We start from the raw sequence: 27,270 nt of genomic DNA, 5'->3' as shown, positions 1-27,270 counted from the left end.
CCCCCTGCATTGGGAACGCAGAGTCTTAAGCCACTGGACTACCAGGAAAGTCCCTTCCTTATATTCTTAATGTCTAAAGTCAAAGGTGATCTGAACTCTTTTTAAGTTTGTTTTTGAGATTTTTAATTCCTGAAAGTAATTTACTACACCAGATCAATCTCAGATGTTTGATAAAGAAAATTTTAAACTTTACTTAGAAAGATTGAAAAACACAGAGATCACCCACATCTTGTCATTTTTTTTACCTTTGCAAAAATTCTTAAGGATCAGCCTATTTCCACACACTTTTCCTGGCTAAGACAAATTTCTTCTAATAACTAATGAGGCTAGTCTTTTGTTCTCTTCCCTCATCCTCTGTCAAAGATGTGGCTACACAATCAAGGACAAATTAATCATAGGAGATCAGTCCTGGGTGTTCATTGGAAGGACTGATGCTAAAGCTGAAACTCCAGTACTTTGGCCACCTCATGCGAAGAGTTGACTCACTGGAAAAGACTCTGATGCTGGGAGGGATTGGGAGCAGGAGGAGAAGGGGACAACAGAGAATGAGATGGCTGGATGGCATCACCAACTCGATGGACATGAGTTTGAGTGAACTCCGGGAGTTGGTGAAGGACAGGGAGGCCTGGTGTGCTGTGATTCATGGGGTCGCAAAGAGTCGGACAGGACTGAGTGACTGAACTGAACTGAACTGAAAAGTTCCTTAAACTTTTAATGAAACACATTTGTTTATACTGGACTCCCTGCTGAACATCTTATCCAGCCAAGAAATTAATAGAATTTCTTCCAATGTCCTGTCCCCTACTTTCTCATCTAGCTGCATAATTTTTAGATTCTAGTAGATTATAGAGACATCATTCTTTGGGAGGTAGGGACCTGAATAGTTTTATATACTTACTAAGAAGGTGATTTCTCCATAGAGAAATCTGAAGTCTGTTCTTCTAAGAAACGTCGCATTGTTGGTCTTGAATATGGATTAAAGGGTGATAAGGTTGAGGACATTCTTGCCTTGAACTGTATCTTGGGGGATGCTGTTTTGCAGTATTAGAAAACTTGTAAATACTCTGAATGAACCAAAAACTAATAGTAATTTTCTAGAGATAGTATTTTCCCTGAAAAAACCAGCTTCATTAGTATTTGAAACCAATAGCATTTGACTATGAATATTTCTCCTGTACTCAACAGTGAGTACATAATGCATCATGTGGATTTAGTTCTTGTTTCCATTCAGAATATGATAGTGAAATATTTAATGGCTAAAAGTATAAAGGAAAAATCAGATGAAAAAGATTTAATATGAGAAAAAGGAAATTGAAAATAATTTAAAATGTTATTTCATCATAGTTTCCTATACCAAAAGTAAGAGCAGGCGCTTTCTCCAGTGTTAGTAATAGTAATGTAAACATAAAATGTTTATTTCGCTTTCAGATGCTCACATCTCGTTTGTCGTAATGCTCTGTCTATAGAATGTTTTGTTGCATAGCTATTATAGTTTTGTTCTACCTCACTCCCAAACAGAGTTCTGGATTTTCCACCAATGTCCAAGACCAGAAGATTGCAAATATGTTTGAATTGTCTGTTCCTTTCCGCCAACAGCATTATTTGGCAGGACTTGTGTTAACAGAGCTGGCTGTCATTTTGGACCCTGATGCTGAAGGGTGAGTAGACCAGTTTTGCTGTGTACAGTATCAGTTTGATTTTTGGACAGTGGAACAGAAGTATCCCACTTAACTTTCTGGGACTCAAAAGAACATTCTTTACCATTCTTCTTCTACTTCTCTGTTCACTAAGTTCCATACTCATGTTTTTTCTGTATTTCATCAGTTTTAAGAAAGACATTTTTTATCATCTCTGAATTTGGTGTTTGTCTTGAAGTCAACATGTATCATGTTGTATCATGGTTTAGTTGGTAGTATTTTTTTCCTTCTTAGTAGTACCTGAAATATTTGTGCATGTTAGTAGATGGACCTTCAGATTTGTTGATAACGCAACAAGCACAATTCAGTTAAGGAAAATAGACTAGTATGTTTGATTCTTTGGGAGTAAAATGTGTTATTTGCCATCATATTAATAATATATAGCATGTACTTCAAAATTTGCCCTATAAACAAGTGAACTTGTTTTAAAAGCTTTCACACCTTTAAAGAATGATTGGAAATTGATATAGTAAGAAGAGTTCATTGTCTGATGATTTGAATTTGCAGAAACAGCTTTTCTATAAAAATGTTGTGATCTAAGATCCTTGTAGGGTATTTCTACCTTATTAGCTGTTTTCAAAAGTTTTTATGACCATAACTCATTTGGGTAATAATTGTTCTTTTTTCAACTTTCCTCACAGTAGGATTATTAAGGAGTTTGTAATGCAGTTTAACCTGAAGTAAGAGCTCCAGAAAGCAAAAGGAGATATTTTGAGCAGGTTTTATAAGAATCCTATGATATATTTATTGAGCAAACGAAATGAGGTTTGTGAAGCACTTAGCGATAGGTGCATAGTTAATACTTAATAAATTGTGAAAGGCTAAATCTTCTGCAAATGAAAGTCATGAGTTTTTTCATAACAGCAGTTTCTCATGTTAGGGATATATTATTAAGAAGCAGGTTTTCACACTGTGCTCTGCAGAACTGTCGGGTTCTGAAAAGGTTCTTAGTGTGTTTCCGTGTAGGATGGGGTGGTGGTGCAGATATTGGAATAGGGAGAGGGCAGGCTTAGCGGGTGAGACTCTGGGTCTCCCACCCCTGCTTGCCACCACTCTTTTATTTTGCCATTCATAAATGAATATAATGTCATTTGGGGGAGAAAAGGATCCATTGTTTGAAAAAAATCACTCTGAAAGCAACTTCTAAACATACTACTTTTCTTTGGTAACTGTTAAATCTCAATCATTTGAATTTATATTTCCAGTATTTTTACTTGATGTATCAGAATAATTTTGGTTACCAGAAATAGAAGACTTTTCTTCTTGCCTGTTTTATTAAAGGAAGGATAGTTATCATTTCATATTTGGAAGAAAGGTAAGGTTTTAGCACAATATAACCAGCAGCTCAGTGATGTTATCAGGGTTCTGTTTCTTTTATATCTTATTTCTACTGGGAGCCTCAGCTTTATCCTGAGGCTAGTGTGCCTTTCATAACTGTAAGATAGTTGCTCTGGAAATTCGGATTAAATTCTTACTTGTTCGTGTCCATTAGAGCAGAGAGGGAAAACACCCCTCTTCCCAAGCATGCGGTGCACATCTTTCTTTGGACTGGTCTGGCTCACTTGCCTGTCCTGCACTATTAGACACCAGAGCAATGCCAGGTTTCTGGGTGAGTTAGATCACTTTTACTCACATGTGGTGCTTAGACAGGTTTTGGTTCATGGGTGGTTTATTACAAAGCAGAAGATAAGGAGCTCATGCCTAAATAGTAATCAGCTGTCATTAAAAAGTGTTTAGTTCATGTGATTTCTTTTGGTTGACCTCAATTAAGGAAACAGTTGATTAACATTAATCTCTTCTCATCTTAGTAATGAAACAGCTTGTTGACTGGCTACTGTAAATGGCAGGGCTAGTCTGATTGGATCGACTTCAGGAACTAGGGTAATAGAGTCGCTTCTTCTGAGTCTCAGGGACATGAAAGTATACCTGAACATTTTTGCATTCCATCAGGGAGGAAGACAGGTGAAGGAGATGTTGTGTAGGTGTTCATTGGTGTCTGATAAAGAATAGAGAATTCTAACAGTCAACCTTTTTTTAAAAATTTATTTTTAATTGAAGGATGATTGCTTTACAGAATTTTGTTGTTTTCTGTCAAACCTCAACATGAATCAGCCATAGGTATACATATATCCCCTCCCTTTTGAACCTCCCTCCCATCTCCCTCCCATCCCACCCCTCTAGGTTGATATAGAGCCCCTGTTTGAGTTTCCTGAGATACACAGCAAATTCTATTTTACATATGGTAATGTAGTTTCCATGTTACTCTCTCCATACATCTCACCCTCTCCTCCCCTCTCCCCACGTCCATAAGTCTATTCCCTATGTCTGTTCTGAGGTGTTGTGTAGGTGTTCAGTGGTGTCTGATAAAGAATGGAGAATTCTAACAGTCAGCCATTTTTGTGATGAGGTTTCCTTCTCAAAGTCAAGGATCAGTTCTGTTAAAATAGATACATTTCTGTGATACAGTGTAGGACTTGTGAAAGACTTCTTTTTTAAAAAAATTTCATATGCTGTGAATAGAGTTCTTTTTTAAAAACTTTTTTAATTGGAGGGTAATTACTTTAAAACATTGTGTTAGTTTCTGCCATACATCAACGTGAATGAACCATAGGTATCCCTCTTGACCTCTTTACTACCCTTTTGCCTCTTCAAGCTGGTCTTCAAGGTGGCTCTTCAGGCATTTTCTGACCCTGTAAAGTCTGAAAGCAATGGTAACTGAGTTCACCACTACTTTTTCTTTGTTTATTGAGTTTAAAAAGGTAACTGGAATAGCTTTCAATAGTAATATACAGGATTATAAGCTGTTACTGCTGTTTGTTCTCTCATCTTCTCACTCTTTCCTATACCCAGTCCGTTAGCAAGTGCTTTAGGACCACCTCTAAAATATATCCCAAGTCCAGCTACTTCCCTTCCTCTTTACTGCTACTCCCCTAATCATGCTTCCACTCTTCCCTCCCTAAAATCCCTTTTCTACACAGCAACCTAAATGGTCTTTTAGAAATAGAAATTAAATTATGTTACTTCTTTGGTTAAAACTCTTCAATGTATTTAGAAGTACACACTTCTTACTTTTAAAATAGTTAAAAGTGTATGCTTTATAAAACAGCATTTAAAATAAAATCCAGACTTAGTAATGAACCTCAAAACCCTGCATATGTAACTCTTGTCTACACTGTCACTTCCCTTCTTCCTCGTATACTAAAATCTAGCCATCCTGGACTTGTTTCTGTTTCCCTTATGGGTCTACCCAGTCCCACCTTAGGGTCTTTGCACTTAGATTTTCCTCTGCCTGAAGCATTGCTGAAATTGCCCTGAGATTTCCACACAGAGCCATTTCTTCCTTGTGATTCTTCAGGTCTCCAGTCAAACAGTATCTTCTCAATGAGATGTCATTGGGCCACCCAATCTGAATTATAGCTATGTTACCCTTGCCACAATTATTCTTAACCATATAAGCCTGTTTTATTTTCTACAAAGCATTTCCCTGGAATTTGCTCGTTTGTTCCTTTGATCTGTCTCCTCCCATTAGAATATGAGCTCATGAGAGCAGCACTTTTCTTTCTTGTTCACTGCTGTATTCCCACTGCCTTAGAATTGTGTCTGGTACAGAGTGGACATTTGGTAAGTATATGTTAATTCAGTGAATGAATGATTGACTATTTGAGACTCACATCTCATCTCTATATTTTACATTTTTTCACATTTGCATAGATAAAAACAGCATACATTGTCTTAGATAGACCCTTAAGAGGAATGTTTTTACTCCTTTTGCTTGCTAAGTAATCTTAAATAATTCCTTGAGTAGCAGTAATAAGTTCTAATATTGACCAAAGATTTGCTCTCTAGAAATTTTCATTGTAGTTAGAAAGTCACAACTTTGAAAGAATATACTATGGTTAAATGCAAATTTTGCAGTACAGAACCTAGTTCTGAAGAACATTAGCACCTTTGTTATAAGCATTTGTAACACTGAATTATTATTTTTGTGTCTGTGTTTCTTTCTTGCTAAAGCAAGCTCTTTAAGAATAGGGACAAGGATAGGATAAGATAGGATGTCTTATCTCCAACATCTAGCATAAGACATGACAGGTCTTACGTGTGCATGTGTCCTGCGCATTCCTGTGTTTGTGTTCATGGGTTTGTGTGTGCGTGTAAGGGCTGAGTGTGTCTGAGTATTGTAGACATATGACAGGGCTTAATGAAGATGAGTGGAAAGAGTTTAAATAGGTTGAAGTCTGGGGCTGGTAGCTGCTGAGAGATGCTAAATATTAATGTACCCAGGTTTGGGAATCATCACTGGTGATACAAGTTGAAAGAGAGAACATAAAAGGCAAATGACCAGAATCTGAAACTTGGGAAGAATGATAGAGAATATGAAGAGTGGTGGGAGCTATTTAGAGAAAATACTGAGAAGAAAATATGAAAAGTGACAAAGTGTCAAGTAGAGAGCTAGAAAATGAAATCTGATATATGTTCATTAGATGGAATTCTCAACAGTATTTAAAGATATACTTTCTGAATAAAAACCTGGGAGGAAGAAGAATCTCCAGCTAGATTTCATACATAGCTATGTAAATAAGATCAAAAGCCCCAGAATACCTGGTTTTAAATCATAGCTTTTAAATCTGTTATGTGATTTGAAGGAGAAAAGCTAATATTTACTGAAGAATGCAGTGTGCAAAGCATTGTGGTAAGCATGTTACATAACTGATGTAACTTAATTCTCACGGCCACTTTGTGAGGTAGGTTATTTATACATAGGGAAACAGAGGTTCAATATCTTTGAAAATTTAGCTATTAAGTAATGAAACTGTTACAGTACCACGTCGTAAGCACTCAAAGAACTTTTATTTTCAGAGAAAGAGAGTAGATATTAGGAAGTAAGTAGAAGAAAATGCTTGATACAGACTGTACATTCAGGAAATTTATTACTAGATAAATCATATAAGAGGAATACTATATACAAGCCAGAGTAAACTAGTTTCAAGTGAAGGTGTATTTACAAGGGAAGAACTTAGTGAAGGGGTTAATTGAAGCTATTGAAGAAAGGGGAGATTCACTGAACAAAAGGGGAAACTAATTTCTGAAAGAAGGTACAACTTTCTCTGAGATGAAAGGAAAGTTGATTTGATAGCTATAAAGATGGTGATGCATTGACAGATCTGGCCAGAGCATATTTACAATGGCTTTCTTTTTCCTTGAAGAGAAGTTAGAGGTAAGGTCTTCTGTTGAGGTTGATGGTGAGAGGCTTAAGGAGAAAGAATGAGACATGAAATACCTGCTAGGTACAGCATTAAGGGCAGTTGAAGTTGGAGACATTTTACATTAGAATGGTTGGCATCATCAAGCAGCTTCAGTCTAAGAAGAGAATCCAAAAGAGTGTGGAGAGTGATCCTTGCTATTGTAGTAGCCCAGTTGAAACTTGAGCTTAGATGTGTAGAAAGTAGCAAATGAGTGTGGAGGGTCAGTTTAAACAGAGATATCAAAGACAACCCTTGTTGTGGACTACATAATCCATAGGTAGAGGATTTTTCCTCTTTGCAAAAGGAAATAAAAGTTTATTTTGGATAAATGTGAAAAGATTTCACTTGATGAAATAAAATTTACAGCTACTTAAAACTCTTTTGCTTTAAAATATAACTGTAACTGATCTAAAGTTATTAATACTAAATGCATTAATTTCTAAGGAATTAATGAAAATATATTCAGATTTACTAAGTGAATTTATATAGTATTTCCTTTTCCCTACTTTCTTATTTAATACAGTGAGACATTCACTAGTTTTATTTATTTTTTGAACATTCATTAATTTTAAAGTGAAAAATGTTTTATAGAAATACATGCAAATATGTGTCTAAGTTAAGAAGCTGAACAAATTGATTCAGTACCATGACTTACTATTTGCTCTAAAGATGTTAACTAATCTCTGTGACCTTACTGCAACTCCTTCTTCATCTTCTTTTTAAATAGACTGTTTGGATTGCATAAGAAAGTCATCAATATGGTACACAATTTACTATCCAGTCACGACTCAGATCCACGGTACTCTGACCCCCAGACAAAGGCTCGAGTGGCTATGTTGTATCTACCTCTGATTGGTATTATCATGGAAACTGTTCCTCAGCTATATGATTTTACAGGTACTTAGTATATTTAAGATAAACTCTAAAGGCAGATCTCAATGTTTAAAAGTGTTAGAAAAATCCACAAAATGATCTTAAACTTTAGGAAAAGAAATATAAGAAAACTCACAATGATGTAGGTACACTGTAAATACTTAACAGATTTAAAAAAAAACTTTTGACTTTGTGAGAAAATTCACTGCAAGGATTCTGTAAGTATTTCTTATGATGCATTAAAAAAAAAAATGGTTTTACAGCATTTCTATACCTACCTATTGGGCTTCCCAGGTGACTCAGTGGTAAGGAATCTCCCTGCCAGTTCGGAAGACCAGGAGACATGGGTTCAGTCCCTGGGTCGGAAAGATCCCCTGGAGGAGGAATTGGCAACCCACTCCAATATTCTTGCCTGGAAAATCCCATGGACAGAAGGGCCTGGCAGGTTACAGTCCATGGGGTTGGGAAGAGTTGGACAGGACTGAGCATGCACGCACATGTCTACCTATTAGGAAAGAGAATTTTGTGTGTGTGAGAGTGTATACTGTTTATCTGGGGGAAAAATATGAGAAAACTTGTAAGATATCTACCACTCTCAGTCTCAATTTTATTCGTATACATAAAATTGAAATTAATATTCACCTGAATAGTGAGAATGATATCGCTAATAGCTGGTGAATAAGTTGAAGTTATGTTGCTTTTTAAAAACTGTAACCCACAAAATTTTATTCTTGCTTTGCAATTTTAGAATTTATTTAAATTTCTTCATTTCTCTTAAAGAAAACAGTGTAGGTTGCATATGAACTAGCAGTTAGCCTGATAAAGTACTTCCAGTTCAATTAAAAAAATTTTTACTGGTATCTAATATGTACCATCAGTAAATGCTGCTGATAAAAAGATAACCAACTCCTTGTCTTTGATAGACTTATAATTGAGTAGTTTTCCTAGTATTTGATCATTAAAGTGGGTTTCCTTATCTGAAGGCAGAAGTTTATATTATTGTTACTATATATCTTCTTTTACTAGCAAGTGCTGCAGTCCATGGGGTTGCAAAGAGTCAGACAGGACTGAGCGACCTGAACTGAATGTTCCTTACAAAACTCTAAATAGTACTATAGGGAGGGGGAACTCATGTACACCCGGGGCGGATTCATGTCAGTGTATGGCAAACCAACCAAAAAAAGAGCGCTAACAAAAAAAAAATAAAATAAAATAAAAGAGGTAAAATATAATAATACGCAGTATATGTTAATAGAGTTTCCTTCAAAGAGTAAAGGAGAATAGAAAGGGAATTGCATGCCCAATAAATGTTACTTTATTTATTTATGGGTTATTTTTTCCAGAAACTCACAATCAACGAGGAAGACCAATCTGTTTAGCTACTGATGATTATGAGAGTGAGAGTGGAAGCATGATAAGCCAGACGGTTGCTATGGCAATTGCAGGAACATCAGTTCCTCAACTAACAAGGCCCGGCAGTTTCCTCCTCACATCAACGGTAAAAACAACCCTCCTACAGAAGTTTTATATGGAAAGACAGATATTACAAGGATATACTCTTCAATAACAGATTATTATATTAACTGATGTAAACGTACTCTGAGTTTTATTTTGTGAAAATATTTTTTTCTGAAAATATTTTCTATATTATACTAAGTTGTTTGAAAAACTTTTAATTACCTCAATCTTTTTGGTATAAAAACTCTATTTTATCATTCAGAATTTTGAAAGTTGCCTTATTTTCAATTTATAGCCTTTATTCTTCATTTTTAAAATCCATTTATTCTTTATCAGTCCTAAGAGATATAATCTCAGTTGTAAGCCATTGAGAATATTTATTTTTAATCTGTGAAGGTTCGTACTTTTTCATATTTAAATAAATTGATAATCATTTTGCTCCGTAATTTTCCCCTCTTATAGATGGAAGAACATGGTGGCAGGGAGGAAACAAATCCCTAGTAGGGCAAGATCAACTTCTAAAAGTTTTAAATGACTTTCTTTCAAAAAGCCGCAATCATATTTATGAAAACTGGACTACTTGACAACTTCTAAAAAGGTTTTATTGAGATAATTTACATATCAATAGATTCATCCATTTTAAGTGTATAATTTCACGGTTTTTAGTACCTGTACAGAATTAGGCATCTGTCACCACAATCTGATTTTAGAACATTTCCATCATTCCAGAAAGAACCCTGAGGCCCATTAGCCTTCACTCTCTGTTGCCCCACAGCCATAGTGCTAGGCAGCAACTAACTTTCTTTCTGCCTACATAGATTTGCCTATTCTGGACATTTCATATAGATGGAATTATGCACTGTGATCTTTATGTCTGGCTTTTTTCACTAAGCAATAATGTTTTTGAGGTTCATTCATGATGTGGCATGTATCAGTACTTTTTTAAATTCCAAATAATATTCCTTTATATTGATAGACCAGCTTTTTTTTATCTGTTTATCATTTGATGAATAGCTGAATCATTTCCAGTTTTTGGCTGTTAGGAATAATGCTGCTAGGTACACTTGTGTCTGTATCTTTGTGTCCACACATGATTTCATTTCTCTTAGGTAGATACCTGGGAATGGATTTGCTGGATCATGTGTATTAATATCTTTAATATTTTGAGAAAACTTTTAAACTCTTTCAGAGTAGCTGCTCCATTTTAAATTCTCACCAGCAATTAATAAAGGTTCCTATTTCTCTAAATCCTCACCAACATTTTTTATTATCTCTTTTATTATATAGTCTTCACACCTTAGTATGTATGATGTGGTGTCTCATTGTGGTTTTACTTTGTGTTTACCTAATGGTTACTGATACTGAGAGTATCATTTCATTTGTGTATCATACACATATTTTCATATATCTTACATAGAGAAACCTCCATTCAAATCCTTTAATGTTTTAAGATTGTGTTATTCATCTTCTTGTTATTGAGTTGTTATTGAATTGAAAGAGTTTTTTATATTCTGGACATAAATTCCTTATCAGATATATGATTTTTAGATATTTTCTTCTGTAGATTATCTTTTCATTTTCTTGATAATGGCTCTTGAATTGGCAGAAGTTTTAATTTTGATGAATTCTGATTTATCCATTTTTTCTTTTACTTGCATTTACTATTGTGTATACATATATAAAGTGCATGTACAGTTAAAATATAATAGGAAAAACAGCAGCGTACCTGCCACTCAGCTTCAGAAGTAGAACTTTTCAATTTTCTTAAAAGTTCCCAGTTTGTCCTCAGTTCAATCCCTTTCTCCCCTCAAAATGACCACTGTTCTCAATTTTATTGGCCTTGCTTTTTGTTTTTGAAAACCTTGCTTATGTGAAATATACTATACACGAAAAAGTACATGAAACATAAATATAGTTGATTACAAAAGATTTTAAAGTAATACTTTTGTAACCACTATTCAGGACAAAATATAGAACACTGACTCCTCATTTTCCATTGGATTGTCTGCCTTTGTTTATAATTTATAGTAGTTCATATGTCAGGATTAAGCCCATTGCCAATTACAAGTGGTTCAAAGGTTTCTTTCTTTTTGTAATTTGCTTTTTCCACATACTTAATTGTGAATTTAGTGAGAAGAGTATCTTATTTTAAAATAAGACTGCATTGAATCTGTGGATCAGTTTTTGGAAAAATTAATATTTTTACACCAGTAAGTCCCCAAATCCTTGAATATGTGTGATCTCCCCACTATTTGGACCTTCTTTGATGTGTTTGTATACATAAACTTTTATAGCTTTTTGCCAAAGAGGCCCAGAACATCTTTGGTAGGTGTATTGTTGGTCCTTGATATTTTAAAAGTATTTTAGTAATATTATAAAGTTATGCAGTATGATAATATATAATACACATATAAGTATATATATAACATCATGTTCTCATAATCTCATAAATGTCATCTTTTTCATAAATTGTTTTCTAATTGCTGATTATCTTTTTTTTGGCCATGCCCCACGGCTTGGGGAATCTCAGTTCTCTGACCAGAAATTGAATCTGGGCCATGGCAGTGAAAGCACCAAATCCTAACCACTAAACTGTCAGAGAACTCCCTAATTGTTGATTGCTTTTGTGTGGACATAGAATTGGTTTTGAACAATAATGTTTATTTCCAGAAGAATTGCTAAATTAATAACATAGGTATAGTTTTTTTCCCTATGTATACAATCATATCATCTGTGAATAATGGCCTTTCATTTCTTCCTTTCAGTATTTTTTCATAGCTTGTTTATGAGCTAGAATCTTGAGTACAGTGTTAAATATAAGTAGTGATAGTTGGCATCATAAAAGGGGAAGCTTGCAACATTTCACTCTTGAATATAGGTGCTAAAGGTTTTGGTTTGGGGGGTTGTTTTTTTTTTTTTTTTTGATACCCTCTATTATATTATAGAAGTCCCCTTGTTCTTAGTTTGCCAAAAGTTTTACCTCTGTAATTATGAATAGTTGTTGAGTTTTATCATGCTTTTTTGCACCATTGAGACTGTCATGTTTGCTTTTTTATCTTTTAAATCTTTCAGTTGTTTTTCTAGTGTTAAACCTACCTTGAATTCCTGAATTAAACTGTTTTGTGATTGTGTATTAATGGATTTGATTTGCTGTATTTTAAGATTGTGTATCTGTGTTAGTAAGATCATAATGTTCTGTTCAGATTTTGGAATCAGGTAGTTTAGCTGATTAAAATGAGCTAGGGGATTTCCCATTTTATGTGTTCCCTGCAAATACTTGTTTAAAATTGAAATCATTTCTTCCTAAAATATTTGGAGAACTTGTGAGTGAAGCCATCTGTACCTGCAGTAATCTTTTTTGAAAGGGTTAAAATTATCTATATATTTAATGATTGTAGGACTTCAAATTTTCTATTTCTTTTTACACTGGTTTTTGTAAATTTTATTCTAGTAGAAATTTACTCAAATTTCTTGGCACACAAAATTGTTTCAGATATCTTGCATGATTTTTATAAAGTCTATAACATTTATAGTAGATGTAAACATTTTCATTTCTGTGACTGGCTTTTCATATCTTTTGTCTTCAGTCTCAATAGAAATTTGTATATTCCTTTAGTATGTATAAAGAACCCATTTGGGGGTCAATGCTGAGCCTCACTTTTGAATGTTTATTATTTACTTTTACGTTCTTTTGGTTTATATTGATGTTCTTTTTTATAACTTTAGATAGATGCTTATTAGTGAGCTAATTTTCACCCTTCCTTCTTTGATACTTATTTTAATTGTAAATATTTTACATTGATTGTTCTTTTAACTACATACTATGATTTATAGCTATCATTTTCATTATTTAATTCATGTAGTTGTATTTTGTCTTATATTTTTAAAATCTAGTCTATTCATTTTTGTCTTTCACTAGAATTTTTAAATTTATTTACATTTATGGAAAATGTACTTAACATTTTAATTTTACTTCATGTTTTCTCACCCCATTATGTATTTTTTGGTCTCATTTATTATCTTCTTTTGAATTTTTTTTCTCATTCTATTTTTTCCTCATTCCACTTTTCCTTTCTGCTGAGCTAAGTCTCAATCAAAACCTCTAACCTCTTTGTCTATTAAAAGGAAATCTCCCACAATTTTGGGATGGTTTTATGTAGATAACACCAAGCTATGGTAATTTAAAGTATCCTGTCTGTTGGGAACAATTTAATCATACTAAGGATAATCAATCTAGTAACACTAAGAAACTGGGCTGTGTGCCTTACCAGTTCAGTTCAGTCACAAAGTTGTGCCCGATTCTTTGTGACCACATGGACTGCAGCATGCCAGCCTTCCCTGTCCATCACCAACTTCAGGAGCTTGCTCAAACTAATGTCCATTGAGTCGGTAAAACCATCCAACCATCTCATCCTCTGTCGTCCCCTTCTCCTGTCTTCAATCTTTCCCAGCATCAGAGTTTTTTCTAATGAGTCAGTTCTTCGCATCTGGTGGCCAAAGTATTGGAGTTTCAGCTTCAGCATCATTCCTTCCAAAGAATATTCAGGATTGATTTCCTTTAGGATTTAGGTTTGATCTCCTTGCAGTCCAAGGGACTGTGCCTTATAGACAGTGCCAGTATATAATTTCCCTGGAAAATAAGGACTGGTAAAGAATAGACTAAGTCAAATGACCTGGGATATAATGGGCTGCATCTAATGGAAGCTGTTAGCTTAATTCTTAGTCCTGACTTTATTCAGACTAGTCCTTTTATTGCTAAGAACTTGAGATTTCTGAGCTGTGTTAGACTTGGATGTCACCAGACATTTTCAAAACAATGTCTGCTGAAATCTAGTAACTGCAACCTTCAGTTCAGTTCAGTTCACTTGCTCAGTCGTGTCCGACTCTTTGTGACCCCATGAATCACAGCACGCCAGGCTCCCTGTCCTTACTTTTTTATAAAACTAGGTAACTGGTTACCTGGCTACAAGTCTTCCCAACGTGTGCCAGGTCCAGACTGGGTTTCAGGCTTATTCTTCTGAAAAGAAATGAGATTTATTTTGTCTATTAGAATTTCAGTTGTCACTTCTCTCACTACTAATTGGATCTGTTAAAACCAAAATGACAAACCAAGAAATTCAGATTTTGATCATGCAGGACTCAGATCCAGGACTTAGAAATACTTTCGATTCAGTGTCTGTTCTCCAAATTGAGGTAGCACTCTGCCCCATTTTGACAGGAAGTTACCAGAGCCATAGTTGGCCACTTGCCTGAGTTAAAACTGAGTAGGACTCTGTGGGGCTCTGGAGTACCGATCCTTTCTGTTTCCCCGTTTCTTGTTTGTAGGATATAGGCTTCTTTCAGCCTCCTTGACCTTCCTTGAGTTCCCTAGGGCAGATTCAAACAGTTGCTGGTCAGGGAAGGGAGGGGATACAAAAACGGGAGGATCAGTCAAGTGGTGGTAGTGGTGGTACAGCCTTGGGGCAGGGTCCTGGTTCCTTCTCAAGAAATAGGCAAGGAACATCTTTGAGTTCTTCTGTAGAACTAGGACCCCCACCCAGGTGGAGGATGGTAACTTCAGGCTGAGCACAAGATTCCTGGAACATCACCCTGTTGCCTCACTACCAATCAATCAGAAGGAAGTCACACACCCTGCAGTCCTCACCCCAAATTCTGCCTTCCTTTTCTGGGGATTAATGATGACCATCTTGTTAGGCCTCCTCTTTGGTCCCTATCTATTTCACCTCTGACAGGGTCCAAAAGTTTCAGGCTAAGTTGTTGTTACAAGGATGGAAGCTGGTTTCAGATACAGAATACCTCGACTTATATAAGGTAGAGAGAGACTTCTTCTCTGCTAGGCAGGCCTATGCCCATGCACAACAGAAAGAAGTTACAAAGAGACCTCCATCCCAATTAGTGACTAAACAACAAACAACAAATCCTGAGTATAAAGTCTCTCGGGGGAATTGTTAGCAGATGCACACTCACTGAAACCACCCACCTTGACCAGGCACCATAGTAACCATTTGCGTAAGTTACTTTACAACAGGTCCTGGTAAGGAACACGGAACTAATAAGCCACCACCGGAACACGGAACTAATAAGCCACCACCAACCGGAAGAGTTTGGGAAAGATCAAAAGGAGACACCGTGTGTCCTACCACCTCCCAGAATCCTTCTTGCTGGCATCCATCTTGGCTGAGCAATGCTTGCACCACCAGGAAGGACTTTGAGTCAGGATGATTGGCCAAAGACAACTCAGAAAGTAATCCCATCACCATAAAATGGAGACTACGAACCATGTGGCAGAGCAGTTCTCCTGGGTCCCCTTATTCTACTGCTCTCTGCCCTGGCGCCACTTCCCAATAAAGTCTTGCTTTTCAGCTCGCGTGCCTCTTCAGACAATTCATTTCCTAGTGTTAGACAAGAGCCCATTCTTGGACACTGTAAGGGTCCCCCTTCCTGCAAAAAAAATACTTTTTACTTATATATGGTCTAAGACTTCTTTTTTTAATCAGTGGCCCTTGATAGAAAATATTGTTGTTATTGTTTAGTTGCTAAATTCTGTCTGACTCTTGTGACCCCATGAACTGTAGCCCTCTAGGCTCCTCTGTCTGTGGGATTTCCCAGGCAAGAGTACTGGAGTGGGTTGCCATTCCTTCTCCAGGGGATCTTCCTGACCCAGGAATCAAATCCCTGTTCCTGTATTGGCAGGTGGGTTCTTTACCACTGATCCACCAGGGAAGACATTTGATGGAAAATAGTGATTCTCTAAACCTGATAAACATTTTGTTATCACATAATATTCTTAAAATAGTCTTATATAGAGTCAGTTGTGGTTTTTTTCTTTTATATCATGTCTCATTGTTTTTTTTTTTAATTTATTTATTTTTTACTGAAGGGTAATTGCTTTATAGAATTTTGCTGTTTTCTGTCAAACCTCAACAGGAATCAGCCATAGGTATACATATAACCCCTCCCTTTTGATTGTCTTCTTTAGATATCATAGTTTTTAATATAAGACTTTTTAATAATAGAATCTGTTAGTTTTTCCCTTCATGTTTCCTGTTAAGTTTTATTTTACAGTCTTCTGTAAGCGCTGTAAACGATTTTCTGTTGCTAGGAAAGGTTCGTTAAGTTTTAAAACCTTAAGTTTAAGGTTCTGTATGAGTTACACAAATATTGTCTAAATCAAATGGCTCTTTCAAAATATTTGATTTTAAAGTAATTACTTTTGCATTGCTTTTAGAAGAAAACAACTGACAACTGAAAAAAAGAAGTGGTCTTTGATCATTCTGTCTCATTTTACTTCTTTTTATTTTCAGAGTGGCAGGCAGCACACTACCTTTTCAGCAGAATCAAGTCGGAGTCTTTTGATCTGTCTGCTTTGGGTTCTCAAGAATGCAGATGAGACAGTTCTACAAAAGTGGTTTACAGATCTCTCAGTCCTGCAGCTAAACCGGCTATTAGATCTGCTTTATCTTTGTGTATCTTGCTTTGAGTACAAAGTAAGTGATCATTGTGCCATTGCAAAGAAGAGCAAGAGGGAACATAATGTGGAAAAGAAGAAGAAAATTTCCTTACTGCGTCTTTTCTAATTTTAAAATTTTAGGGAAAGAAAGTATTTGAAAGAATGAATAGTTTGACCTTTAAGAAATCAAAAGACATGAGAGCCAAGCTAGAGGAAGCTATACTTGGAAGCATAGGTGCTAGGCAAGAAATGGTGCGCCGAAGCCGAGGACAACTTGGTACGTACACAATGGCTTCTCCTTCTGGTGAGAATTTTTTCAGTTTCCCTGAACACTATTACAGTGATCATTTTTGCAAGTCTTCAATGACAATTCTGCAGTTTTAAAACTGTTTTAATGTAGCTGTGAGTTAACTTGAATAGCCATGTCTTTGCAAGTTAGAATTCCTATAGAATTAGAGTGAACATACTTCCAGTTACTCTGGATAATCTCAGTTTGTTCTTCTAACCTTTGTGTGATTATTAATAGTTTCCCTTATTTTAAAAAATAGTTGTTTTTAAGAGCAGTTTTAGGTTCACAGAAAAATTGAGCTGAAAATACAGAAATTTCCTATATATCCTCTGTCTTCACACATGCATGACACCCCTCATTATCAGCTTTTCATATAGGAGTTGCAATCACTTATCACAATTGATCAACCTACACTGATTCTTATTATCATGTAGACTCTATAGTTTATGTTGTGGTTCTCTCCTGGCTGTACATCCTTTGTAACATGACTTTGTACTCTTAAAAGTTTCCTACTTTTTCACTGAATTAATATATCCCATAGATAAGGCAAAGATACTGCCTATCTCAAGTATCAGGAGGAGAAAATAATTTAGTTGCATAATTTAGAAGTCTGTTTCTAATCCCTGGTCTACTACCCATTAGCCATATAACCTTGGCCAACCACTTAATCTTTCCCTTCCCGCTTTCCCTTTCCTCATCCACTTGTGGTTGTTTGAGATTTTAAAAGGTAGCATAACTATTCATCTTATCATCTTTGTGGTGACCGTGTGTGTGTGTGTGTGTGTGTGTAAACATTTCGTAAATTGTGAAGTAGTATTATTGCTGAGAGCACCTTAAGGTCAAGGACATGGCTTAGTCATCTGTTTACATGACATATGCTAACAGCTCAATATATGTTATTGACTTAAAATGTGAGTGTATGTTTACATGAATATTTTATATTTGTTGTTTTTTGATTGGCCATTTAACTTAATGATCCTTTATTTAGGTAAACTTAAGTATCTTTTATCGGAGAAGGCAACGGCAAGCCACTCCAGTACTCTTGCCTAGAAAATCCCATGGACGGAGGAGCCTGGTAGGCTGCAGTCCATGCGGTCGCTACGAGTCAGACATGACTGAGCGACTTCACTTTCCCTTTTCACTTTCACACATTGGAGAAGGAAATGGCAACCCACTCCAGTGTTCTTGCCTGGAGAATCCCAGGGACGGGGGAGCCTGATGGGCTGCCATCTATGGGGTCACACAGAGTTGGACACGACTGAAGTGACTTAGCAGCAGCAGCAGCAAGTATCTTTTATATGCTATGTGTGTTTGGAATTTAATAATGAATAAGACAGTCTTTGCCTTTGAAATGAATAGAGTGTTGTTTTTTCACTTTAATTGTATGTTTTTTAGTTTAGTGTTGTTTTTTCACTTTTAGTTCAGTTGCTCAGTTGTGTCCAACTCTTTACGACCCCATGGACTGCAGCAAGCCTGGCTTATATCGTGTATTTTCTTTTAACTCATTTAATATGAACAACAACTCTATAAAATATGAAAATTAACTTTCTAGGTCATTTAATTATATCAAACCTAACGAGTAATTATCCTCATCTTTAAAATAAAACTCTCAGAGGTAAATGACACGACTGAGCAACTGAGCTGAACTGAACTGAAGGTCATAAACTAAGTGACAGAACCAGGATCTTTTGACTTCTAATTTAGTGTTCTTTATATTATACCATAGCTCTTTCTAAGACTTACTGTTGAAAAGAATGGAGCTTTTAACAATATGTTTGTTAACATTTTTAAGCGTATAGTCTTTGGACAGCTACCACTGTTTAAATGTAAGAAATGAAGTTCTGTATGTGGAAGCTAAAAAAAAACAACCAAAACACAAGTAAACCCCACCTTCCCCAAACTCATAGGTACAGGGAACAGTTAGGTGCAGGGTAGGGATGGACAAAATGAGTGAAGGGAGTCAAAAGGTACAAATTCACAGTTTTAAAATTCTTCTTAAGTACTAGAGATGTGACTTATAGCATGTTAACAAATGTATACTTGGAAGTTGCAAAGCGAGTACATCTTAAAAGTTCTTATCATAAGAGAAAAACATCTGAAGCTACTCATGGTCATGGATATTAACTAGACTTGTTGTGATGATCAATTTGTAATATATGCATGTATTGCATCATTATTTTATACACAAGAAACCAATATAATATTGTATGTCAATTGTGTCTCACTTTAAAAAAATAATTGAAGTTCTCATCTTCTTGAAATTAAAATAATTCCGTTTGCAATTCTTTTTTATATTTGGACACTTAATAAGCTTGGTCACCTAATGATAGACATTCTTAGCTAAGGAGATGAGAGAAAGTTTCCTGAGAAAAAAATAGTTGATGATAATAATGAAGATAGATCACAGATACTTATTTTGTTAACTGTCTTAATATAGACAAATATTTTTGCTTTCTCTCACAAAATTTCGTAAAGACAGAGGTTTCAAAATTGAAGTAAAGAGGGACAGAGGAGGAAAAGGAAAGCAGAAGGAATATCTGGACTAATCCTTTATTGTGTGTCAAATTATATTTGTTTCTCAGTATTCTTTAAAATTTCTGTTTAAACTGTGCATTTTTACCTTCATTTTACTTTCCATCCTCCCCAGCCAAAGTCTTGGGTTTTTCAAAGAGGAGTAGTAGTCTTCTAGTTGAAAGCTTGAAGTCACGACTTGATTCCGTTGTTCAAATATATGTATTTCTCCACAATTCTCAATGACTTCTCCACTTGTGCTAGATTAGTATGAACCACTTCTGTTGCTACTGCCCCTTAAAGGAGCCCATAGCATTCACTCTGCCTTCTATTTCTCTTGGGGAAGAGCCCCTGTGTTCACCTCTTCTGCCTTCTGTGGACCAAAAGAAATAGTTACTTTCAGAACCTTCCTTAATTTGTAGCTTTTATTCTTGTGGTCATAAGTGCTGTGGAGAGAAATAAAGTAAATTAAGAGGAAAGGAAGTGGTGGAAAGTTGAGGAGGGCCTTTCAGCAGAGGTGGTGAATAACTGGCCAGTGAAAATTTGTGTGAAAAACAATCAGGTAAAAGGAACAACCACTATTGTGTACATCCTAAATCAAGAGCATATGTAGTGAAACTGCGCACGCACACACACACACGATAATGGTAGTATAAACAAAGGTGGAGAAAATAAAATCATATCATGCATAGTCTTATAAACCTTGGTTAAGATTTTCAGAAAGTCAGAATTTAAAAGTTTGCTTATTTTAAAAAGTGTTTGGGTTTTTGATATTACATTTAGCAAATATATCCTGTAACTGTTGTGAAAATTTTTAATAGAAAGCACTATTGTCAGGTTTTTCCACTTGTACGGAGGATAAAATGGCTGTTAATAAAATTATTAACATTATGTAGTATTTATTTTTTAAAATTTTATTTATTTATTTGTGTCTGTTCTGGGCCTTCGATGCTGCATGGGCTTTTGTCTAGTTATGGTGAGCAGGGGATACTCTCCAGTTACGGTTTGTGGGCGTCTCATTTCGTTGGCTTTTCTTGTTGTGGAGTGCGGGCTCTGGGGCGAGTAGCCCTCAGTAGTGGCAGCACATGGGCTCAGTAGCTACGGCTCCTGGGCTCTAGGGCGCAGGCTCAGTAGTTGTGGCGGGCTTAGTTGCTCTGCAGCATGTGGGATCTTCCTTGATCAGGAACCAAACCCACGTCTCCTGCACTGATAGGTGGATTCTTTACCACTGAGCCACCAGGGAAGCCCTATAGTATTTCTTATATGTTTGCAAATATACATGAATGTGGTCTAACTGAAATAATGTTTTTAAAGAAGGGTTTGAAATTTGTTTGACAGAGAGAAGCCCATCTGGAAGTGCCTTTGGAAGTCAAGAAAATCTGAGGTGGAGAAAGGATATGACTCACTGGCGTCAAAACACTGAGAAGCTTGATAAGTAATAAACCTTCTATTTTATCTTATTGATGGGCTTGTTGAATTTCAAGTTCAAGAGGAAAATGATTACTTTTAGTATTATTTTATATAATTAGGCATTCAAATTTTAGAAGTCAGAACAGTTATATTTTATATTTCCATTTTGGATTAAAAGCAATTTGGGGGAAGAATTTTTCATATGGTATAGTAAAGCAAAAGGTTACATATTTAAATGTCACCTTATTTTCCCCAACAATCCCCCCTGGAAAATGGATTGAGCAACTATTTTTGAAATGTCACTATTTTGAGTGTCACGCTGAAACTAAATATTTCAAGGATTATAAAAAATTAGAAAATTAATCTTTGCTGTCTTAGAGCTTAAAATATAGTTAAAGACAAACACTACAAGTCTTCTGTTTCTAGTATGGAGACAAACTAGGTACACTAACTGACCACTCTATTGCCAAAAACAACTAAAAATGCACTTTCGTGAGTCCAGGATTCTAAAGGACTGCATCTTCATAAGGGGAACTGGAAATAAACCCTTCTCACTGCCCAGGTAACCACAAGTGAAATTGCTTGGCTCGAAAATTGCTTGGCACTGTGTCAGGGGGCTGTAATCTTTTTCTGATAATTTCTAATTTCAAATTAGCCCTCAGGTAACTTGGTAGGCCCCTAAAACTTTGAGAATATAGTGACCAACTCATTTGGGTTTGCCTAGTACTCTTAATTTTAGCAGTAAATGTCCCAGGGACCCTGCCCCCCAGACCTGTCCTAAATTGGTCACCCTGAGAACCATCTTCCATCCAAACTTAGAGGATTCTCACAGAGAAGCTTTCAGAAATACTAGGTCTCCTACGCGCTCAGTAGCTCAGTCACGTCTGACTTTTTACGACCCTGTGGACTGCATCCTGTGAGGCTCCTCTGTCTGTGGGATTTCCTAGGCAAGAATAGTGGAGCAGGTTGCTGTTTCCTTCTCCAGGGGATCTTCCTGACCCAGGGATCGAACTCACATCTCCTGCTTGGCAGGCAGATTCTTTACCAGGGGAACCAGCTCTCCCACAGTAAAATCACAAAACACAGGAAACAAGGCCCTGTGGGAGCCAGCAGAGAGAGAAGCAGCAGGATCAGTACCACACAGATAAGTGTAGGATTGTCAGAAACTGTCGTAGTCTCTTTAGTCTGCTATGACAAAATAGCACGCACTGGGTCACTTTTAAATAACAGAAATTTATTTCTTACAGTTTTGAAGGCTGGGGAGTTCAAGATCATTGAACGAACAGATTCAGTATCTGGTGAAGGCCTTTTCTGGGTTTATAGACTTCTTGCTGTGTTCCCTTATGGTTTAAGGACAAGGAAATTCCTAGGGGCTTCTTTTATAGAGGCATTAATCTCATTCATGAGGGCTCTGCCCTGATTTTCCAATCACCTTCCAAAAGTTGCACCTCCTAACACCATTACCTTAGGCATTAGATTTTCGTTGTATGAATTTGGCAGGAAAAACACATACTTGGACCAGAGCAGATGCTGTATATAACTGTGTTAAACATTCTTAAACTTTGAGTGCCTGCTTTTCTGTCTTTCTTGTCCAAGTCCATTTCTCTAATTATTTTTCCATATGTATTGTGTTTTTAAAAATCGCAAAGCACTGAGATACTATGTTGTTGGTGTAGCGCTTTACTTCTGCACTTATATTATGCATTCTCTTTGCTTATCTTACTTTGTTTTAAGCACGCCATTTTCTTTTTCTTTTTGGTATTTTCCTGATTCTTTTGGTTTAAACATCTTGTTTTTCATGTGTCTTCACAAAATCTCACTGGAATTTTAAGTTTGAACATTATATTTCTTTTCCAATTTAATTCTAATGCATTTTCTCCTTAAATTTATAAAATGTAAATTCATAAACTGTTCTCTTTAGTGGTAGTAATAAAGATGCAGACTTTAAATAATAGCTAACTTTGAAAAGTTAGCATTTAATATGTCCTTGTATTTTTGCTTTGATTTACATATGTATTTTTTGGTCTATTTGGATGTAGTTTCCATATATGCATTGTGATTGAAATGTCAACTTTACTCATAAATCGTATATAGTCATTAAATTTTAACTAAGTAATACTTTTGTAAATATTAGTATTCAAGTAAACCACTTTATTACATCAAGTTTTATTTCTAATGAGTAGTTCCATCCAGAATCTCACTGAAGAGTTACTCATTTTCTGTATTAAAATTTTTTTATCAGAAATTTGGGAAAAATAGACAAAACTTTTAAGAAAGTTCTTTTATCCTAAATAAATATGTTGAAAATCCTTGAAATGGTAAATGAATACTAAACATTTTGGGTACTGCTTTACATGAAAGAAAGTGAAGTCGCTCAGTCGTGTCCGACTCTTTGCGACCCTGTGGGCTGTAGCCTACTAGGCTTCTCCGTCCATGGGATTCTCCAGGCGAGAATACTGGAGTGGGTTACCATTTCCTTCTCCAGGGGATCTTCCCAACCCAGGGATCGAACCCTGGTCTACCGCATTGGAGGCAGATGCTTTAACCTCTGAGCTACCAGGGAAGCCCGCTTTACATGAAAGCAGCCCTAAATACAAGCCTATATAGCGCCACCTAGCGTCTGTGCCGTTTAGAACAAAGCAACGTTTTCCTGTGTTTGATTTTATGCCTTTAGTGGCACTGTAGGACTGTAATGGGGTGAGAAAGTCTGTATTGGCGTGTTTGACAAATGTACATTAAAACAAAACATTTTTAAAAGTGTAGAATATTTTTCCTTATTCACTTAACTTTGTACTCGGGCAACTATTAGAAAAACTCTTCCCCTGAAAAAGAAAAATGATTCCAAGGTTTTTTAATTTCTGTACATCTTTCAGTCTTTTGTGAATTTCAGATCTATTGGATTTTCTAAAAGATAAAATATAATTTCTTCTAATCTTTATTTTAGGTCAAGAGCAGAGATTGAACATGAAGCACTGATTGACGGCAATCTGGCTACGGAAGCAAATCTAATCATTTTGGATACATTAGAGATTGTTGTTCAGGTAAAAACACTAATTAGAGGAATTTAAACTAGTGTAGATTTGATAAATTAGGGTTGGGGAAAAAGGTATTTATTGAACCATATAATTATATTTGAGTATCAGTAGATCCTAAGAGTTATGTCCTTGCTCTTCTTTTTTTCTTATTTAAATTTTATCCATTCTTTTTTCCCCTTATCTTATCAAAATCCCTCTCAGCTTCTTTTCCTTGAGGAGCTTCTAGATCTTACATTATCTTTTTCCTATTAAAATTTTTATTTGTTAATTTTTACATAGTCTGCCTCTAACCAGATTATAGTTAACATCTCTATTTTAAAATTGCAGACAGTTTCTGTAACAGAATCCAAAGAGAGCATCCTTGGTGGGGTGCTAAAAGTGTTACTACACAGCATGGCATGTAACCAAAGTGCAGTTTATCTACAACACTGTTTTGCTACCCAGAGAGCCCTGGTTTCAAAGGTGGGTTATTTTTGTGCCTGCTGTCTTGTCAGACTTTGTTTTCTTTACTAACATTGTCTAAGATCACTTGATACATTCGTTGATTATATCTTAAATATATTTATAGATAAAACTTTAGCAATAACCTAAGACTTGCTTCTTCTTTTCCTTTCCTCTACTGCTTATCCTTTGGAATTTCTTTCTTATTTGGACTACCTTTAACCTGTTTTCTGGATTGAAAAAAAAAAAGAGTAGTTCTGATGTGGAGAAGGGCCTGAAAGTAATAGCCTGTTTTAAATATTGGGCTTTTTGTGTTTTCATCTTATTCTATCTATTTCTTATTGATGTGAATTATCACGAATTAGTGTGTCAGTTGTTCAGTCCATTGAAATTAGCTTATCCCAGGTAAATGGAAAGAAAAGTACTTGTTCTGTTTGTTTAACTACTTCAAATATTTATTTCCTATGTTTGTTTTCCTCTGAAAATCTATATTCTTAATCTTGAAGGTATCTATTTCATCTTAGTCATTTTATAAGATGAAACTTAGCCAGTGAAGATAACATATACCATTTTGTAATAGTAAGAACATTTCATGCTGTGCAGCAAAAAACTAACATAATATTGTAAAGCAACTATATTTCAATAAAAATTAATAAAAAAATTTTATCATAGACTTATTAGGTATTACTGTAGTAAGTGTTTTATTCACATTATCTAATCTAAGGTACAGTCTCACATAGGTAATATTATTGGGCCCATTTTACGGAAGAGAAAACCTGTCCAAGGTCAACGTGCTAACATAGCGCATATTCAGACCCAGTCTGTCTAGTTCTCTGGTCCATTTTATTAACCAGTAGCAAATATTATCTCTTAAACATTCTTTGAATTCCTGGGCTACACTAACAGATCTCTTCATCAGGCTGTAGTAACATATATCTGAAGCTTCTGCTACATAAATTCAGTGGTGGTATTGTTTCTCTACAGTTCCCTGAGCTCTTGTTTGAGGAAGAAACAGAGCAGTGTGCTGATCTGTGCCTGCGGCTTCTACGGCACTGTAGCAGTAGCATCAGTACCATACGGTCACATGCTGGTGCCTCCCTTTACCTGCTTATGAGACAAAACTTTGAGATTGGGAATGTAAGTGTTCTATTTTAGGATTGCATCTTTGGATTCATAATGAACTGTAACTTCTGTAGATATCTATTAAGTGGGCTTGGGGAGAGCGTGGCATTTTGGGGTGTATTTTGAGTCTAATCTTAAGACTATTTCTTTTTCTCATTCTGTGGACAACTTATAAAAATCCAAATCTCCAGTTTTATTTTGTATACTAAGAATAACGTATAGTAGTACAGATTTGAACTACAAATGTATGTTGAGTGACTGTAAATTGTAATTATTATCATTAAGTGAAGTGAAAGTAATAATAAGAAAAATTTAAAGTTTAAACATCTTTGCTCAATATTTCATGATTAATATGCCAGTCTTAGAAGAATTCTATGTCTTCATTTATGGTTTTTTATTTGATTATAGATTTATGTGTTGTATTTTTCCTAGTTTTTTGAGTCAAATGTTTAGTTCATTTATTCTTACTCATGTTATTATTTAAGGTCTAGAATATTGCATTGTGCACTACTTTTGATGTCTCATTGGTTCTAATACCTAGTATTTTTAGTATTCTTGGTTTCTATTCAATACATATTTTGTATTTTCATTTTAACCTGAAGTTTTAAAGTTTTGATGATGATGTTGTTCAGTTGCTCAGTCATGTCCTACTCTTTGCAACCCCATGGACTGTAGCACACCAGGCTTCCCTGTCCTTCACCATCTCCTGGAACTTGCTCAAACTCATGTTCATTGAATTGGTGATGCCATCAAACCACCTCTTCCTCTGCCATCCCGTTCTCTTCCTGCCTTCAATTTTTCCCAGAGTCAGGGTCTTTTCTAATGAGGCAGCTCTTCGCATCAGGTAGCCAGAGTATTGGAGCTTCAGCATCAGTCCTTCCAATGAATATTCAGGATTGATTTCCTTTAGGACTTATTGGTTTGATCTCCTTGCAGAGTTTTAAAGTTTTGATGATAATTTTTGGTTTTTGTTTGTTTGATTTCTGGCTATCCTGTGGCTTGCAGGATCTTAGTTCCCAACCAGAGATTGAACCCAGGCCCTTAGTAGTGAAAGAGTGGAGTCCTAACCATTGGACTGCCAGGGAATTCCCAGTAATTTTTAGTTTTACTGCAGAGTGATCTAGTACAATTAATATGTCTCCTTTTTGGTACTATGGATGTGTGTGTTTGTGTATTCAAACATAAAATGTTTTTATAAATGTGTTACACAAGCATTTAAAAAGAAGGGGTGCTTTATTTTCATCTCTTTGGTTGACTAAAGGAGGTGATTTAAAGCCTACATATTGTCTATTTCTCCTTTTGGTCTTATTTGGTAAAGTGATATTCATAACTGTTTGGTGTATTGATAACTACTATTCGTAACTATTATATCTTACTATGAATTATTCCCTTTAGAATTGAAAAAGACTCTGAGATGGCTTAATTTAAAATTTTTATATTTTTGACCTGGCTTCTGCCTTGTGTAGTATTGACCTCTACTTTCTTTCTAATTTGAATGTGGCTCAGGTTATCTTTGCCTGTCCTTTCATTTTCACTTTTTTGAATCACTTTATTTTAAATGTGTGTCTCATATACAACATAGAGTTGGGTTTTGCTTTGTAATTCAGTTTCTAAGTTGAATTAAACCTTTCATACTTATTATTATATCAGCTACATCCTGGATTTGTGTTGTATTATTCTGTTATGCTTCCCCACTCCTCTCCTTAAAAAAATTGGTTGGTTGTTTTCATCTTATACATAG

At 35.6% G+C, this 27,270-nt stretch overlaps 1 protein-coding gene across 9 annotated transcripts in view; it reads left to right on the top strand.

Moving 5' to 3' along the window:
- DOCK7 (dedicator of cytokinesis 7) overlaps positions 1–27,270 on the top strand; it is a 195,388-nt gene that overhangs the window by 126,948 nt on the left and 41,170 nt on the right. For 5 of the 9 annotated variants that reach the window (XM_055403339.2, XM_055403343.2, XM_055403340.2 and 2 more), the window contains 9 exons: positions 1,519–1,658; positions 7,668–7,837; positions 9,157–9,311; positions 16,576–16,758; positions 16,863–17,025; positions 20,860–20,956; positions 23,876–23,972; positions 24,294–24,428; positions 25,392–25,544. In XM_055403339.2, the coding sequence (XP_055259314.1) occupies positions 1,519–1,658; positions 7,668–7,837; positions 9,157–9,311; positions 16,576–16,758; positions 16,863–17,025; positions 20,860–20,956; positions 23,876–23,972; positions 24,294–24,428; positions 25,392–25,544 (1,293 nt within the window). The remainder of the gene's footprint in view (positions 1–1,518; positions 1,659–7,667; positions 7,838–9,156; positions 9,312–16,575; positions 16,759–16,862; positions 17,026–20,859; positions 20,957–23,875; positions 23,973–24,293; positions 24,429–25,391; positions 25,545–27,270) is intronic. The other 4 variants (XM_055403341.2, XM_055403345.2, XM_055403342.2 and 1 more) reach the window with 1 other exon arrangement.

The sequence above is a fragment of the Moschus berezovskii genome, chromosome 4 (genome assembly GCF_049115385.1).
Source record: "Moschus berezovskii isolate FMDL1 chromosome 4, NW_MosBer_1.0, whole genome shotgun sequence".
Taxonomy (NCBI): Eukaryota; Metazoa; Chordata; class Mammalia; order Artiodactyla; family Moschidae; genus Moschus; species Moschus berezovskii.
This window is presented reverse-complemented; position numbering and strand designations above follow the sequence as displayed.